General features: G+C 40.6%; 1 protein-coding gene across 1 annotated transcript; it reads right to left on the bottom strand.

Moving 5' to 3' along the window:
- Window positions 1–13235: 13235 nt before the first annotated feature.
- LOC111970604 (oxytocin receptor-like) lies at window positions 13236–14805 on the bottom strand. Its single transcript, XM_023997416.1, has 2 exons — window positions 13651–14805; window positions 13236–13441 (listed from the first exon to the last, which is right to left on the bottom strand). Exons 1-2 carry the CDS (start codon window positions 14513–14515, stop codon window positions 13236–13238), a joined length of 1071 nt encoding a protein of 356 aa, XP_023853184.1. The 5' UTR covers window positions 14516–14805.
- Window positions 14806–15601: the final 796 nt, after the last annotated feature.

Genomic DNA, 15601 nt, shown 5'->3' with positions numbered 1-15601 from the left:
GGAGTTAACAAGCCGTGTTTTTTTCTTTAATCATACAAAGCTGTTCATTTTAGGCTATGTTCAAAGAACACTGGGAATGTTTTTGAAAAACATATATATTCCATTCTCAGCATCAACAAAACTCGCTCTATCCTCTATCTTGTTAAGTGTATTCCGGGGCTAATGCCTCTTAATTGGCCACACCTGGTCTTAATGAGTGCTTGAGTCATGACCGCAGTCAAATTCCACGTGACTGTTGAGGCACGGTAATCTACTTTTTTTTTGTACATGCGTTCAACAGGAGGTTGGTGACACCTTAATTGGGGAGGATGGCTCGTGGTAATGGCTGGAATGAGTGAGTGGAACGGTATCAAACACATGGGTTCCAGATGCCATTCGCTCCTTTCCAGCTATTATTATGAGCCATCCTCCCCTCAGCAGCCTCCGCTGATACGTTAGTGGGTACCCAATTTGCTAATGGCCGCCAGGTCGCTAATGGCCTTGTACTCAATGCTCTACTTTCCCTCTAACCACTCTGACGTCAATGCAAATTAAATTTGAAAATCACATCAAACACATCATCAAAAGAGTATCATGCTTTTAAAACTCACCTCACTGTGAATAATCAATTTGAAACAAGAAGTTCAGAAGGATGAAACAGAGTGGAAAACATGGTTGTTGTGGATGTTGTTTCAAAGCCAAACACAACTAAATGGACAGCGCTTTAAGGTGATGATTAATTCAAAACAACCATATGCATATTAGAGCGTATACTGTACATACACATACGCTTATATATGAGCCCCCCCACCCCCAAAAAACTGAATTAAAATAATGATTGTGCCATTCTACAATACATAGCCTACCGCATATTACTACGCACAGCAGAAAGGCGTAGATTTAAGATGTCTTTGGTACATAATTGGTCTAGCCTATACTCCAAAATTTAACAAATTATTGTAATCGCTTTTGAATGAATTATTATGCATACTGGATGGACTGGTTACCTTATGCTATGCTCCAAACCTTCTATCCATGAGTCTGGGAGAAAACATATAGACCTAGGCGATGCTGATGGTTCATTGACTGTGCAGGGAGGCTTACAGAGTTAGCCTACAATTACAGTGAATTTGTACCCGATTTTGAATAGCCTAGTAATAGGAATTTTTTATATTTTCATAATTAATAGGCTGACACATTACCTCTAGCTACAGAATATCTCACCGCTGTGCGTTTCCAACTCCTCCCCTCTCTCCTTCATTCCTTTCTCGAGCACGTAGAGAGAGGGGCTGTCAACAGTTCAATGAAATATGTTTTGTTGTAAAAACATGCTACTATCAATGTTCCTGAACAGATTTCACTTGGTTTCTTAAATTAAGCACTGGGTAGCTGAAGGAACAGGGTTGGAGAGCCCAAGGCATACAGCGTTTGGGCAGAATACCACCTGTCACGCAGCAAGAGGCTGCATGCTCCTCAAACAGGGGTTGATGCGTGGAATGAAATATGTGTTCTTAAAAGCCCAGACATTTCTATATACAATCCCGTTTGATAGTTGATGGTTGCCAATAAAAAGAGAAGTATCCCAGCTGCTACTATATTTATGTCTCAGCTGCTAATATTAAGCACATGTTCCACTATAACATTGAAAAACTCCAGAGCGCCCGCTCCTTCTGGACAGGAGAAACACAATAAATCATCATGAGTCCACTTCATTTTACGTTCACAGACAACAGTCGCCAACTTCTTCTCCACCCAACCTGACATCACATATGGACCAGCCAGAATACAAGGATTCATTCTCTACACAAAACTCACTCCCACTGTGCAAGAATCATCCTTGTCATCATCGGGACGAGGCTCGAACTCAGCGGTCTTCACCGCAGGTACTTCATCTTCACTTGTCAGGTTCCATCTCTGAACTACTGGAGCACGTATCCCTATTTTTGCACTTGACGCCAAACTTCCTCACCACACCGCTTCCCTCTACACTCAGCTCCTTCTCGTCGGTCATCACTCCACCTGGCACCGCATTGAATTAATCCTCACTCTCGTCACGTTCAATTTCCTTCTCTAGCTCTTCCAAAAGTGCTGTGTAATCCTCCATTCCATATTCACTCAAAACATATTCCAATTTTCAATTTTTTTTCTTGTTCATCATCTTCTCCTTCAACAGATCCCCCACTCTATATGTATTCATAATATGTTCCACTTTGCTCATTTTTTTCTTGTCTGCCATCTTCCAAGAGCGGTCGTACCCTTTAGACAAAAAAATCCTTCTTTAACCTCTTTCCTCCCCTTCATCTACACTGATTGAAATTGATTCAATATTTTTGTAATACAGTAAATAGCCTAAAGTTAAGGCTCTTACAAAAAAATGTAAGAGTATTTATTCAACCTTACAATGAGTAATAGATCCATGGTCACATCTTGAGGTTAGCCAACTGTAACTATAAATGTCTTCTTATGTAATCATAGAAAGCATGCATGTTAAAGATGGCATGCAAAGGTCGCAGGTCTGTGGAGATCTTCACAATTGCTTTAATAATCTGTGCAGAACCTTGAACAGCATTGATAATTTGCACTTTTAATGTAATCTCAACTGCAAGCCAGGTCATTTGGTTGTGCTATTAGATGAAGCACAGTAATAACACATTGAGTAGTTGTATAAACACAAAACTCAGACATTGTTTTTCCATTGGAATTTGGTTGTGCTTTTAGATAGTTGAAAGCCTAGTAATAAGACATTGGGAATTCAACAAACTTCTAGCTGGCTTTTTGAGTGGATGAATTTTGGCTGAAATCTCATTGATCAACGTCTCAAACAAATATCATCCACGTTGAGATGATATGGTGTGCCCAGTGGGCTGCCACTCCACTTTATAATACAAGTTTGCCATTTATCGCAACAGTTTTTGTGCCATAACCATTGTTAGAGTTGAAAATGTGAAAGAAACACATCGAACTTTTGATTTTTATTCAGTACATGAAAGCGTATGCAAAAAACGGCCTGCACTACAAACAGCTTTTTATCTGCAACAAGATAGTTTGATGGAAACACACCACTGGTGGGGAAATTTGCATATTTTCTTTATGCATATTTTATAATATTAGCCTACCTAGCTACTGTCAGATCTGAAGTATCAACAATGAATCAAAGTGATACTTCCCAGAATTTATATCAGATATGACTGAGGGAAAAACAGAGTAGCCTAAATTGCCTCAAATTACAGCATACTGTACAATTGAATAGAGCAACCTTATATAAGCCCTGAGAGACACATAACAAAGCAAATCATCTACAATACTTGTTTTTCTCAATATGCTCCAGAGCTTCAATGGTCAGAGAGGCCCTAGCTATCTACACTGAACAAAAATATAAATGCAACATGTAAAGTGTTGGTCCTATGTTTCATGAGCTGAAATATGCACAAAAAGCTTATATCTCTCAAGTTTGATGCACAAATTTGTTTACATTCCTGTTACTGAGCATGTATAATTTCCCAAGATAATCCATCCACCTGACAGGTGTGGCATATCAAGAAGCTGATTAAACAGCATGATCATTACACAGGTGCACCTTGCGCGGGGGACAATAAAAGGCAACTCTAAATTGTGCAGTTTTGTCACACAATACAATGCCACAGATGTCGCAACTTTTGAGGGAACGTGCAATTGGCTTCCTGACTGCAGGAAAGTCCAACAGAGCTGTTGCCAGAGGATTGAATGTTAACTTCTCTACCGTAAGCCACCTCCAACGTTGTTTTAGAGAATTTGGCAGTACGTCCAACCGGCCTCACAACCGCAGACCACATGTAACCACGCCAGCCCAGGACCTCCACATCCAGCTTCTTCACCTGTGGGATCATCTGAGACCAGCCACCCGGATAGCTGATGAAACTGTGGGTTTGTACAACCGAATAATTTCTGCACAAACTGTAAAAAAAAAACGTCTTAGCATCTGCGTGCTCGTCGTTCTCACAAGGGTCTTGACCTGACTGCAGTTCGGCATCGTAACCGACTCCAGTGGGCAAATGCTCACCTTCGATGGCAGTTTGCTGATGTCAACGTTGTGAACATAGTGCCCCATGGTGATGGTGGGGTTATGGCATGTGCAGGTATAAGCTATGGACAATGAACACAATTGCATTTTGCAATTTGAATGCACAGACGTTGTGTCTACACTTGAAACTTACATGCAACTTCTGCTATCAGAATAGCAATTTCGCATTGAAAAGACGGGTCTAGATGCACAAAAGTCACTTTGTGGTCTGATTGTGTTCAGATGTGTCTGCCCACTTCAGGTGGTCAGGGATGCATTTTGTGTGGATTCCTCCACAGTCTGGATGCAATCAGGCTACCGAAAACGCATACAGTGGGCGACATCATCAGCACTCCTCCCACAAGTCTCTAGAGAACGTGTGTTTTCAGACTGAGCAGGAAATACGTTGGAGGAAATACGTTCCTTGCATGTGGGGAACGTGTTTGCTGGCCTCATAAATACTAGCCATCTGGCTAATATTTAGAAGAAAGAAGAAAATATGGCTATAGTTATGCTAACTCGTTTGCAATCCATTTACGTTGCTTCCTCTTCTAGCTTGCTGGTTAGCTACAGAGGTTAGCTGGCTACTTAGCTTACAATAGTTAACTACTGCCATCAGTTGTTGTTGTGTTATCATATTTTCCCTACGGACACAATGTGGACATGGAGGGCACATTTAAATGTAAATGTAGACGTATGACGGGTTTGGAATTCCATGATCAGAATACAAAAGCTGCATGAACTGTCATGTCATGTCTAGACACGGCCAGAGATACCGTGGCGAGATCCTGAGGACCATTGTTGTGCCATTCATCCGCCGCCATCACCTCATGTTTTAGCATGATAATGCACGGCCCCATGTTGCAAGGATCTGTACACAATTCCTGGAAGCTGAAAATGTCCCAGTTCTTCCATAGCCTGCATACTCAACAGACATGTCACCCATTGAGCACGTTTGGGTAGCTCTGGATCGACATGTACGACAGTGTGTTCCAGATCCCGCCAATATCCAGTAACTTTGCACAGCCATCGAAGAGGAGTGGGACAACATTCCACAGGTCACAGTCAACAGCCTGATCAACTATATGCGAAGTAGATGTGTTGCGCTGCATTAGGCAGATGATAGTCACACCAGATACTGACTGGTTTTCTGATCCAGGCCCTTACCTTTTTTGTAAGGTATCTGTAACCACCAGATTCCCGGTTGTGGTGTATTGAGAAATGTGTTAATGAGTTTAGATTTGAAATGGTGCAAATAGCCAATGGGATTTGTTTGCAGGGGTTGTTATTTGAATTAACAAATGACAATGGGGTTTCCGTTCTTGCATTGAAGTGATTGGATTACGAGACGCAAGGGCGGTTAGAGTTCAATGATGTATGGGAGAGTTGTGCTGAAGACACTGTAGAGAGTGGTCGGCTGTAATGTGTTAAGGAGAACATTAAATAAATATGTTCCGTTTATTATAAGCCCGCTTTGGAGTCTTCAGTAAAAGAACCCAGCATCTTAGGATGAAACACCAGTTATGCGAAATCCATAATGAATTTATTTCAATTGACAGATTTCTTTATAAGATATGTACCTTCGTAAAATCTTTGAAATTGTTGCATGTTGTGTTCATATTTTTGTTCAGTGTACCTGCTCTCTGAAAGAAGCACTCTTCTTTAAAAACACAGAATCCAGAGTCATTTGACAACTCTCTCCCAAACAATCTCATGTCTGCATCTGAGTTTTGGGGGCTTGTCTCCAATTGTTTGCCACGTATTAAGAATGATTGGAAGGCAGAGGAGGCATGGGGATGTCTCTGCTCTTCTTAGTGTCACAAAGTTGTCAACTGTTCAATGTGTGGTACTTAGAGATATGCATTCACAATGCACTCTTTGACATCTCTGCTTTGTGAGTTTAGCTGAAGCTCTGTTACCTTGACATTTCCTTCAAGCTCTGTGTGCCATGGATGCCGAGAGCCCAAACTTTTTGGATGTGAACAAGGTCAAGCCATTGTTGGATCTAACCAAAACTGAACCAGTGGAAGTGGAGTTTATTGTGGGTCGCATATTCATGCAAAGTGAAATCACAACCACAACCAGCAACAACAAATGGAAACCTGCTCAGTGTTCTTCTAAGATATGACGGGCCTTTGTCAGCAATGCCGACTATGCTGTTGGCACTGAAACATTGATTTGGGGCATCTACAGCAATGTTCGAATATTCATTCTCCACCCTGAATAAGATATTCAGTGAACACAGCATATTACATTAACGAAAAGCCCAGCTGGCATTTAAGAGGGACCTGGCAAGTAAATTTAGTCAGGAAGGAGAATGTAATCAAATGTATCATGAGGTTCAACACATCATCAAGGAGGCTGCAGCTCTTCTAAATGGTAAGCTACAACCTTTAAGGCCATGCCAGAATTATTAATTAATGGTTTTCCACTCATGTAAGCCTGGCAGATTTTTTAAATGTAATATGTAGTTACTTTAGGCCTTTCCTTTTAACTTCAATGCATTTTAGATTTATCTATGATTCTTAATGTCATTGCTTGCTTTTGCGGGTCTAAATGCTATTGATAGATATACAGCTTTGCGTTATTGTATGTGTTTAGGGACAATGACCGATGTAGCCTATTGGTTGTGCTCAGAGGTGAGCCCTGGCACAATGCTCCTGTTGTCCTGGCTGTCCACTTCGGTGGTGCTGAAATTGGCAGTGCATCCTTTCGTTGCGCTGACTGGCTGTAGCCTTCTATCCATGTCCCTGAATCAATGGTTACGGTGTGTGCTGTTTTAATGAGCGCATCTTGGGCTGCCAATCTTCATGGGGCTTCTCTTCGACATCGTGTACGTTCGTGTGTGCAAAATGTTGTTGTGTGCTGTATGGCTGCATTTCAGATAGGAATAACCCAAGGAGGCCGAGATGCAAAAATAATATAATTTAATGCATGCTTGAAAGAATACAAAAAGTGCAAGATACTATATAAAAACGCAATGGAGCATACGTGTCAACCTTATGCCATCATTAGTGCTGTACAAACAAATAAAAATGACACCTACTTAAGACACCTGCTGTGCATAACAGATGCAGGTAGATAGTTGATTAGAGACTGGCGAATAGAGAGTCAATGCATATTAACAAGCTATATATAGACTATCAAAAATGGACAATTCAAATGTCACATATAATTGGAAAGAGACAACAGTCTGGGCTACATAACAATATCAGAAGCAAATAAATTAAATACTCGAGTAGGCTAAAAAAGCTCAGAGCGGCAGGGGACGGAGGTAAAGTTGGTTTTTAGTGCTTCAACAACATTCATCAGACATTCAATAGACATTCGTCAAAAGCCATTTACAAATGTAAAAATCAATAACTAATTCACCGTTTGTCACAGAATCATCAAACTAGATATGATGTATTCTATAAATGGCTAGCATACTTTTACAACCTTTGTTTTGAGTAAACATTCTAGTTCTGATTTGATAGAAATACATAACATCTATAAAATGCAATTTAAAGCTGTAAAAATCAATAACGTTTTCACTGATTACGACAGAATCATCAAACTAGATAGGATTTATATGTATTTTTCTTTGCAATTCCGCCTAGAAGGCCAGCATCCTGGAGTCGCCTCTTCACTGTTGACATTGAGACTGATGTTTTGCGGGTACTATTTAATGAAGCTGCCAGTTGATGACTTGTGAGGCGTCCGTTTCTCAAACTAGACACTCAAATGTACTTGTCCTCTTGCTCAGTTGTGCAGACAACACTACAATAAACATACAAGGTCCACTTCCTCATTAAGCCCTTGGGGATGTAGAGTTTTTAAGTACAAGATCCATCGGGCTTCGCGCTGGAGAAGGCGCTCATCCAAATTGCGGCATCTGTGGCTTAAGAAAACAGTCAATGGCACAGAACTTATGATCAGTCACAGCATGATTAGCCTCATGAAAATGCCTGGCCACTGGTGATTTTAAGTAATTTATTCGGATGGCACTGCGATGCTCGTTGATGCGTAACCGTAGTTGTCTGCGCGTAATACCAGTGTTGCAAGCCGCATGGACAAGACCATACATTGTTAGATCCACAGTTAATGAATCTATTGATGGTGTATTATTTATTTGTCACGAAAGATCTGAAGTTGTTGGACTTTTTAGATGTTAAAATGTTCCCCCGCTGCTCTCTCAGCTTTTTAGTCTACTCGAGTAGTTCATATCTATTGCTTCTGATGTTGTTATATAGCCCAGACTGTTGTCTCTTTCCAATTATTTGTGACATTTAATTGTCAATTTATTTTTTATCCTATATATTCCTTGTTAATATGCATTGATTCCCTATTCGCCAGTCTCTAATCACGTATCTGCTTGCACATGTTGTGCACAGCAGGTTATGAAGGCATATAAGGTCCAAAACGTATGCTCCTTTCCTTTTATATATATATATATACATATATATATATATATAGCACCTTGCACTTTCACGTTTTGTGAAGTGTCATTTTAGTGTGCAGTGTTTTAAACTTTAACGGTAGGGAATGGCACTGTGCATAGTAAGTATAGTACAGTACCTGCGCTGGGAAAGCTGTTGTCCTGTCAACGTTGATATATGGACGGATTTGGGGGGATTGTGCTGCAATTTGGTAATTTGCTATCTGTGTGTGGGGCTTGTTTTGAGGTTTGTTGTAGTGGTAATTTTGTGGCCTGTATATGTATTTTTTTTATTGCAGTAGTAGTGGTCATTTTGTAGCCTAGGATCAAGAATGTGCAACAAATGAACGTTTACACCCCTGAATCAATCTTATTGACTGATACATGCTTACCTAACGCCGTCTCTTTGGAGTCCCCGACCAAGTCTTCCCCATGGTGCTTTTGTAAACACATGGCAGTAGCAGGTCATTTTATCATTCAGTTGCCGGAAAAGAGACACGATTGTTATATACAAACCCGAATATTATAAACACTTATCTTCAAGGATCAGAGACCAGGACAGCCCGCATAAAATTGCATTGTCATTAAATCTCCTGTGAATTTTCCGTTACATCTTGGTCATATTCATGTTTACTCTTATGCAATGCGTTGCATGGTTAAAACATGATAAACATGATGCATTTCTTATTATAAACAATCATGTTTGTAAGCTGGCTGTTGTTTAAAAAGTAATTTCACAAATATTGGTTCGATGGATGATCCACCAGGAGCAGTGCATGTTTATCTCATTAATGATCCCGTTTGAATAGCCATCTGGATAGARGGAACGTGCTCTGATAGCATCAAAACTGACAGCGAAGGGAACATTGAAACYCCAAAAGATGACGTACAACATTGATGAACCAATCTGATTCACACAGTAGCCTACGTCATACAACAAGACATGATCGATATTCCCTGCCATTTTGGAAACAGACATCGTCTGGTTTGTCAGTGTCGCACAAGCATGGAATCGATCATGATGTTACGTGGCTTCGTTGATTGTATCTCACAAAATAAATCACTTCGAGCTGTCCTATCTTGCATGGGGATCTGACATGTATAGCTGATCTCGATGCATCATACAAACCATCACCTCAACAGTTCATGGAACAGTCAGCTAATGTATTGTGTTTAGTTGTGTCCACTTCATTTATTTAGCTTTGTACTTAAAGATTAAACATGTACATCCTAACTGGACACTGAAACGATGTTATTTATCTACCACAAACCTCTGTTCACATATACTTGATAAAGCAAGTTTGCCATGAAAACAGGATAAGATATTTTGGAGATGTCGAGATAAGTTATTTAGTAAGAGATATTTAAGACTATTTTATATACAATGGTGTGAGATTTAATCTTACAAATATTATGAAAATGTTGAACCATGTTTAGTCATTTTCGCTTTCATTTGATGTTCACATACTCTAACAAAACCATACAAAGGAGACCGACTGCTTTCACCAGAATAGTTCGCCCCATGTTCTCACTTATCCACTGGTTTTGTTTTCATGCGGTACTCGTGGATCGATTTCGGTGATCGTTATCACAGTATGAAAATCCACCTCTTTAGAATCGCAGTGAGATACATTAGTGGATCCTACATGCAAATTAAAGCTAAAACACTGCGTTAAATGCACTTAGACCTAGCTCATTTTGCTTTTCTATGTTGACTGTTAGATTTGTTTGGGGTTAATTGAACCATCTACAATAACCTTTGTGCGAATGCAAACATAGGTGTTTACCAAATTACGAATGCCATTAAGGGTGACTGTTTGTTTCATTTGTATTTCTAATCAAATCTATTCTGTGACATAGGCTATGGCAGGTTTTAATGAAATACCTTTCAACCATAATGTGCGTCATCATCACTTTTTACACACTTACTTTGAAGCAAATATTGTCAGGTGTGTTTTTTGTTTGTGTGGGAGATAGAGAAACAAGTACGTACATGTGTGCAGTAGGCCTATGTGTGGTTTGATTCCTAATGAGTTTTTGAGTCCACTCACCAGGATATCTTCCTGAATGAACAAACTGACAGAGTTGTCTGGTTGTCAGAAATCTGGCTGATGAATGGTGGGAACCCTTTATCATAAAAGGTCCAAACTGAGACAGCTGCCACACTGGAGAAGATAACAGGTCTTAGCAGTAGTGTGTGAGTGTTGATCCCACTATCCTAAGGCTTTTAGTCCACCAGTCTTCCAATAGGAGTTTGTGGGAGTGGAAAAGAGTTTGTTGAGATTTCTTAAGTGTCATTGGTTCAGGATGGAGAGCCATGATAAGATCCTCATTTTCTTTTTAAAAATGATGGCCTGTGCAGGATACTTTCCAAAATGTCTCATATAAATGGACCATGGTATAGTAAAATAGGAGCCAACTCTTATTTCTTACTTATTTTGTCACAACTAACTTAAGTACATCATTAGGCTATTTTATTGGAATTCATCTTACCTCCTGTGTCTACCCATCACCTCCCTTGGCCGTGGGACACAGTGCCCTCTGACACTGTTTGAAGTAGCCTACCTCTGCTGTGAATATACCCGACCCACTCTCCTGGATCAAATGAGGAAAACAGATATAGTCTACATTTACTGGCATTCTAGATGTATTGTAGCCTACATCATAAAGTAGACTACTTTCTGCACATGTAGTTTTCAGCTCCAAAACTAAATAGTTCATATTTTATAATTGATATATTAATAAATTGCATATTTGAAATCAMTGTATTTTCTACCCTGAATATGCATTTTAATGCTGACATAATTTCATAAATCAGATGTGCAAAACACTGAGGCTAACAATAGTTACAATAACTAAATTGCAATAAATATGATTTCAAACACTGACAGTATGTTGGGCATAGGCCCTTTTTTACACAAGTTAATTTCACTGCGTATATATCACCTTAACCAGCTCAATGCTTGAATGTTCAAATTCATGTCATGAGAACATTCCTGAATCACAATGACTATCTGTGTTCAAAAAATATGCAATGAGGTTTCTTTATAACACTGTCAGTGTCAGTATTTACATATTTGTACACAGCTCCCCGTCTATATTCCTTTTCAGTGACAGAAAAACGTATAAACATAGATGTGCTGTAACAATTTGCAGATGTAGCTAGATCTTAGAGTCATAGCAGCGGGAAGATGTTTGGGGGTGGGGGTGCTGCGATTTTTATTTTGCCTGCGCTATAGACTGCTAAACTCAGCAAAAAAAGAAGTGTCCCTTTTTCAGGACCCTGTCTTTCAAAGATAATTCGTAAAAATCCAAATAACTTCACAGATCTTCATTGTAAAGGTTTTAAACACTGTTTCCCATGCTTGTCGAATGAACCATAAACAATTAATGTACATGCACCTGTGGAACGGTCCTTAAGACACTAACAGCTTACAGACGGTAGGCAATTAAGGTCACAGTTATGAAAACTTAGGACACTAAAGAGGCCTTTCTACTGACTCTGAAAGACACCAAAAGAAAGATGCCCAGGGTCCCTGCTCATGTTTGTGAACATGCCTTAGGCTTGCTGCAAGGAGGTATGAGGACTGCAGATGTGGCCAGGGCAATAAATTGCAATGTCTGTACTGTGAGACCTTTTAAGACAGCGCTACAGGGATATAGGATTCGCGTTTATCGTCGAAGGAATGAGCGTTCCCCCGATGCCTGTACTCTGGAGCAGGATCGAGGTGGAGGGTCCGTCATGGTCTGGGGCGGTGTGTCACAGCATCATCGGACTGAGCTTGTTGTCATTGCAGACAATCTCAACGCTGTGTGTTACAGGGAAGACATCCTCCCTCATGTGGTACCTTTCCTGCAGGCTCATCCTGACATGACCCTCCAGCATGACAATGCCACCAGCCATACTACTCGTTCTGTGCGTGATTTCCTGCAAGACAGGAATGTCAGTGTTTTGCCATGGCCAGCCCGGATCTCATTCCCATTGAGCACGTCTGGGACCTGTTGGATCGGAGGGTGAGGGCTAGGGTCATTCCCCACAGAAATGTCCAGGAACTTGCAGGTGCCATGGTGGAAGAGTGGGGTAACATCTTACTACAGCAAGAACTGGCAAATCTGGTGCAGGAGGAGGAAATGCACCGCAGTACTTAATGCAGCTGGTGGCCACATCAGATACTGACTGTTACTTTTGATTTTGACCCCCCCCCCCCTTTGTTCAGGGACACATTATTCCATTTATGTTAGTCACATGTCTCAGTTGTTGAATATTGTTATGTTCATACAAATATTTACACATGTTACGTTTGCTGCAAATAACCGCAGTTGACAGTGAGAGGACGGTTATTTTTTTAGCTGAGTTTATATCGGTCTCCTAATACAGGCCTAGTAAAGGCCTGTATTAGTTTAAAATATATATATTTTTTAAATGCCTGCACTACAGACAGCTATTTTGGGCCTTTAATACAGGGATATTAAAGGCCCAGTGCACTACGTTTGTGAATTTTTTTTTATAAAATCGAAATAAAAATTGGCTAAAAATTGGCTAATACAGGACTCGTAAAAGGCCCAGTGTGTGTGAATTTTCTATTCTCAAAATTATTCAAAAGGTATTCTGATTTTTCAGGGGGTGCTGCAGCACCACTACTTCCCGCAGCTATGCTTAGTGAGCTGAATATTTAATATATGCTCTTTACATCTATATACACCAAGCTCTATCAGCATTAATCACTGTGTTTGCTAAGGATGGAGAAAAAGTGCGACACCAATCACCCCTGAGCCAGACTGAGCTCTGGTCAACTTGTTTCATCTGGAGTTAGAAAGGCTCTTGGAACTGTACCGCGAGCTAACCACAGTGGCGTCCTCTTGTATGGAGTCATTCATGTCCGACTGGCTAACACACACCAAAGCCATACGTATCTTGGGGCGCTTCCCACTGAAGAGCAGGTAGATGCAGGGGTTTGCACAGCTGTTCAGACTCGCCAGGAGCATCAGGATGGTGAAAGTTGCAGCTGAAATATATATCAAAAGATATAACACACAAAATATTATCTAAAGCGTCCTCATGTATTTCTATTCCTTAATACATATAGGAGGTGGCGCCAAAATGCCAAGTACATAAGCTATAGTAAACATACATTACAAGTAAAGTTGTAATCCAGGCATTAAAACGTGTGACAAAGGAGGGATTTCTTAGATATACAGTTTGAACAGCTCTTACTCTCAGTGGGTGCTTGGACATCCCAGACGGACCACAGCTGGGCAGTGAAGAAAGGAGTCCAACAGATAATGTAGGCAAGAACAATGACCAAAGTCATCTTCACGGTCTTGATCCTGGCTTTGGACACCCCAGCAACGCTACTTGCCCTGGAGGGCAGCGGCTTGGCGAGAAATGTCGATACTTGATGAGTTTTCATGTGAAAGTTGATTTGAACAGCTCGGCAAATACGCACCTGGCACACGATAACAGTTAAGATGGGCAAGACAAATATCACTAGAGTGGTCCAGGTCACGTAAGCTTTTAGCCCCCACGGTTTGATGAAGTCAGCCCAGCAGTCATAGACACCAGGCGCGATTTGAACTCGGGAGAAGATGAACACTTGAGGGAGACTCCCGATGAGGGATACAGACCAAGCAACGCACACAGGCAAGTTCCAGCGCGCTCTCCGCCTCTGGAAAGTAACCATTGGGTTACAGATTGCTTGGTAGCGATCAATGGTCATCACTACAATCATGTAAGTGGAGGCAAACATGCCAACGACCTGCAGATATTTCACCAGGCGGCACAAAACGTCAGGACCGAAGAATCTGTCCGTTACATCCCACATCAGCTGCGGACAAACTTGGAAAAATGTGACAACCAGGTCTGCCAGGCAAAGGTGAAAAACAAAGACGCGCATCCTCGAGAGCTGCTTCCTCCGCTTCCACAGCACAAATAGCAGTCCAAAATTTAAGATTGCTCCACTGAAAAATATTATGCTTAAAAGGGCTATTTCAACTCGAGCCAAGCGCTCATCCCGGGGCAAATTCTCTGCCAATTCCGTTTCCAAACTTATATTACTAATATTTGGACTAAAGAAAGTCATAATTTGAAGCAAAATGTCACAGTTTTACTGATAAAAACGAAAACAATTTGGCACCTATGCCAATGTCCACCTACGGCTACAGGTAAAACATTGGCTAGTACAGCAAACATGAACCAAACTCTTGCCAAAATGTATGCAACTGAAATACACGTTTATGTAAATGTGCAATTGTTGAAAGTGTAGATGTAGAAAGCGTAGACGCGGGAAAACTTTGGAGACGGAAAGCACCACCACTGCGAATGAAGAGGAGCGGCGGCGGTGGCAAAGGATTTATATCTATGGATGTGCCCCAGAAGGGAGGGGCTACCCTTCTGCACCTTTACAATAACCAAACGACGCCTTCTATACATTCACATTTGAGTCATTTAGCAGACGCTCTTATGCAGAACGACTAACAGAAGTGAGTGCATAGATTTACATACCTTTTTTTCGTACTGGTCCCCCGTGGGAATCAAACTCACACCCTGGCGTGGCAAGCGCCATGCTCTATCAACTCAGCCATAAAAAATATATAATGCAACACATCTTAAAATAATATAGGCTACCAGCACTAAGGATTCACTGCAAAAATGCAGAAAAAGGCACSCATTAGTGTTCAAAAATTATTATGATGACTCATTTACTTGTGTAGGCTACACAGTAAATTGCATAGGGAGGTAAACTAAGAATTAAGAATAACATTTGTTCTTGTCAAACTTGGGATTTATTCTTGTCACTAAAGTAACATCCTTTAGCTTGTAACTTTTTATTATACACCTGCTTTATCCATAAAAAATAGTGATTCCTCGAAACCAGGACAAAGAAATGTTATTATTTTGGGGATTTGTATTCAGAACCCTTTACTTTTCCCACATTTTGTTACGTTAGAGCTTTACTCTAAAATTGATTAAATTCATGTTTTTCCTCAATCTCCACACAATACCCAATAATGACAAAGCGAAAACAGGTTTTTAGAAATGTTTGCAAATTTATTAAAACTAAAAAACAGAAATACCTTATTTACATAAGTATTCAGACCCTTCCCTATGAGACTGGAAATTGAGCTCAGATGCATCTTATTTCCATTGATCATCCTTGATGTTTCAC

This window comes from Salvelinus sp. IW2-2015, linkage group LG11 (assembly GCF_002910315.2).
Source record: "Salvelinus sp. IW2-2015 linkage group LG11, ASM291031v2, whole genome shotgun sequence".
Lineage (NCBI taxonomy): Eukaryota > Metazoa > Chordata > Actinopteri > Salmoniformes > Salmonidae > Salvelinus > Salvelinus sp. IW2-2015.
Note: the sequence above shows the minus strand (reverse complement) of the source record. Positions and strands in the feature narration are given on the sequence as shown.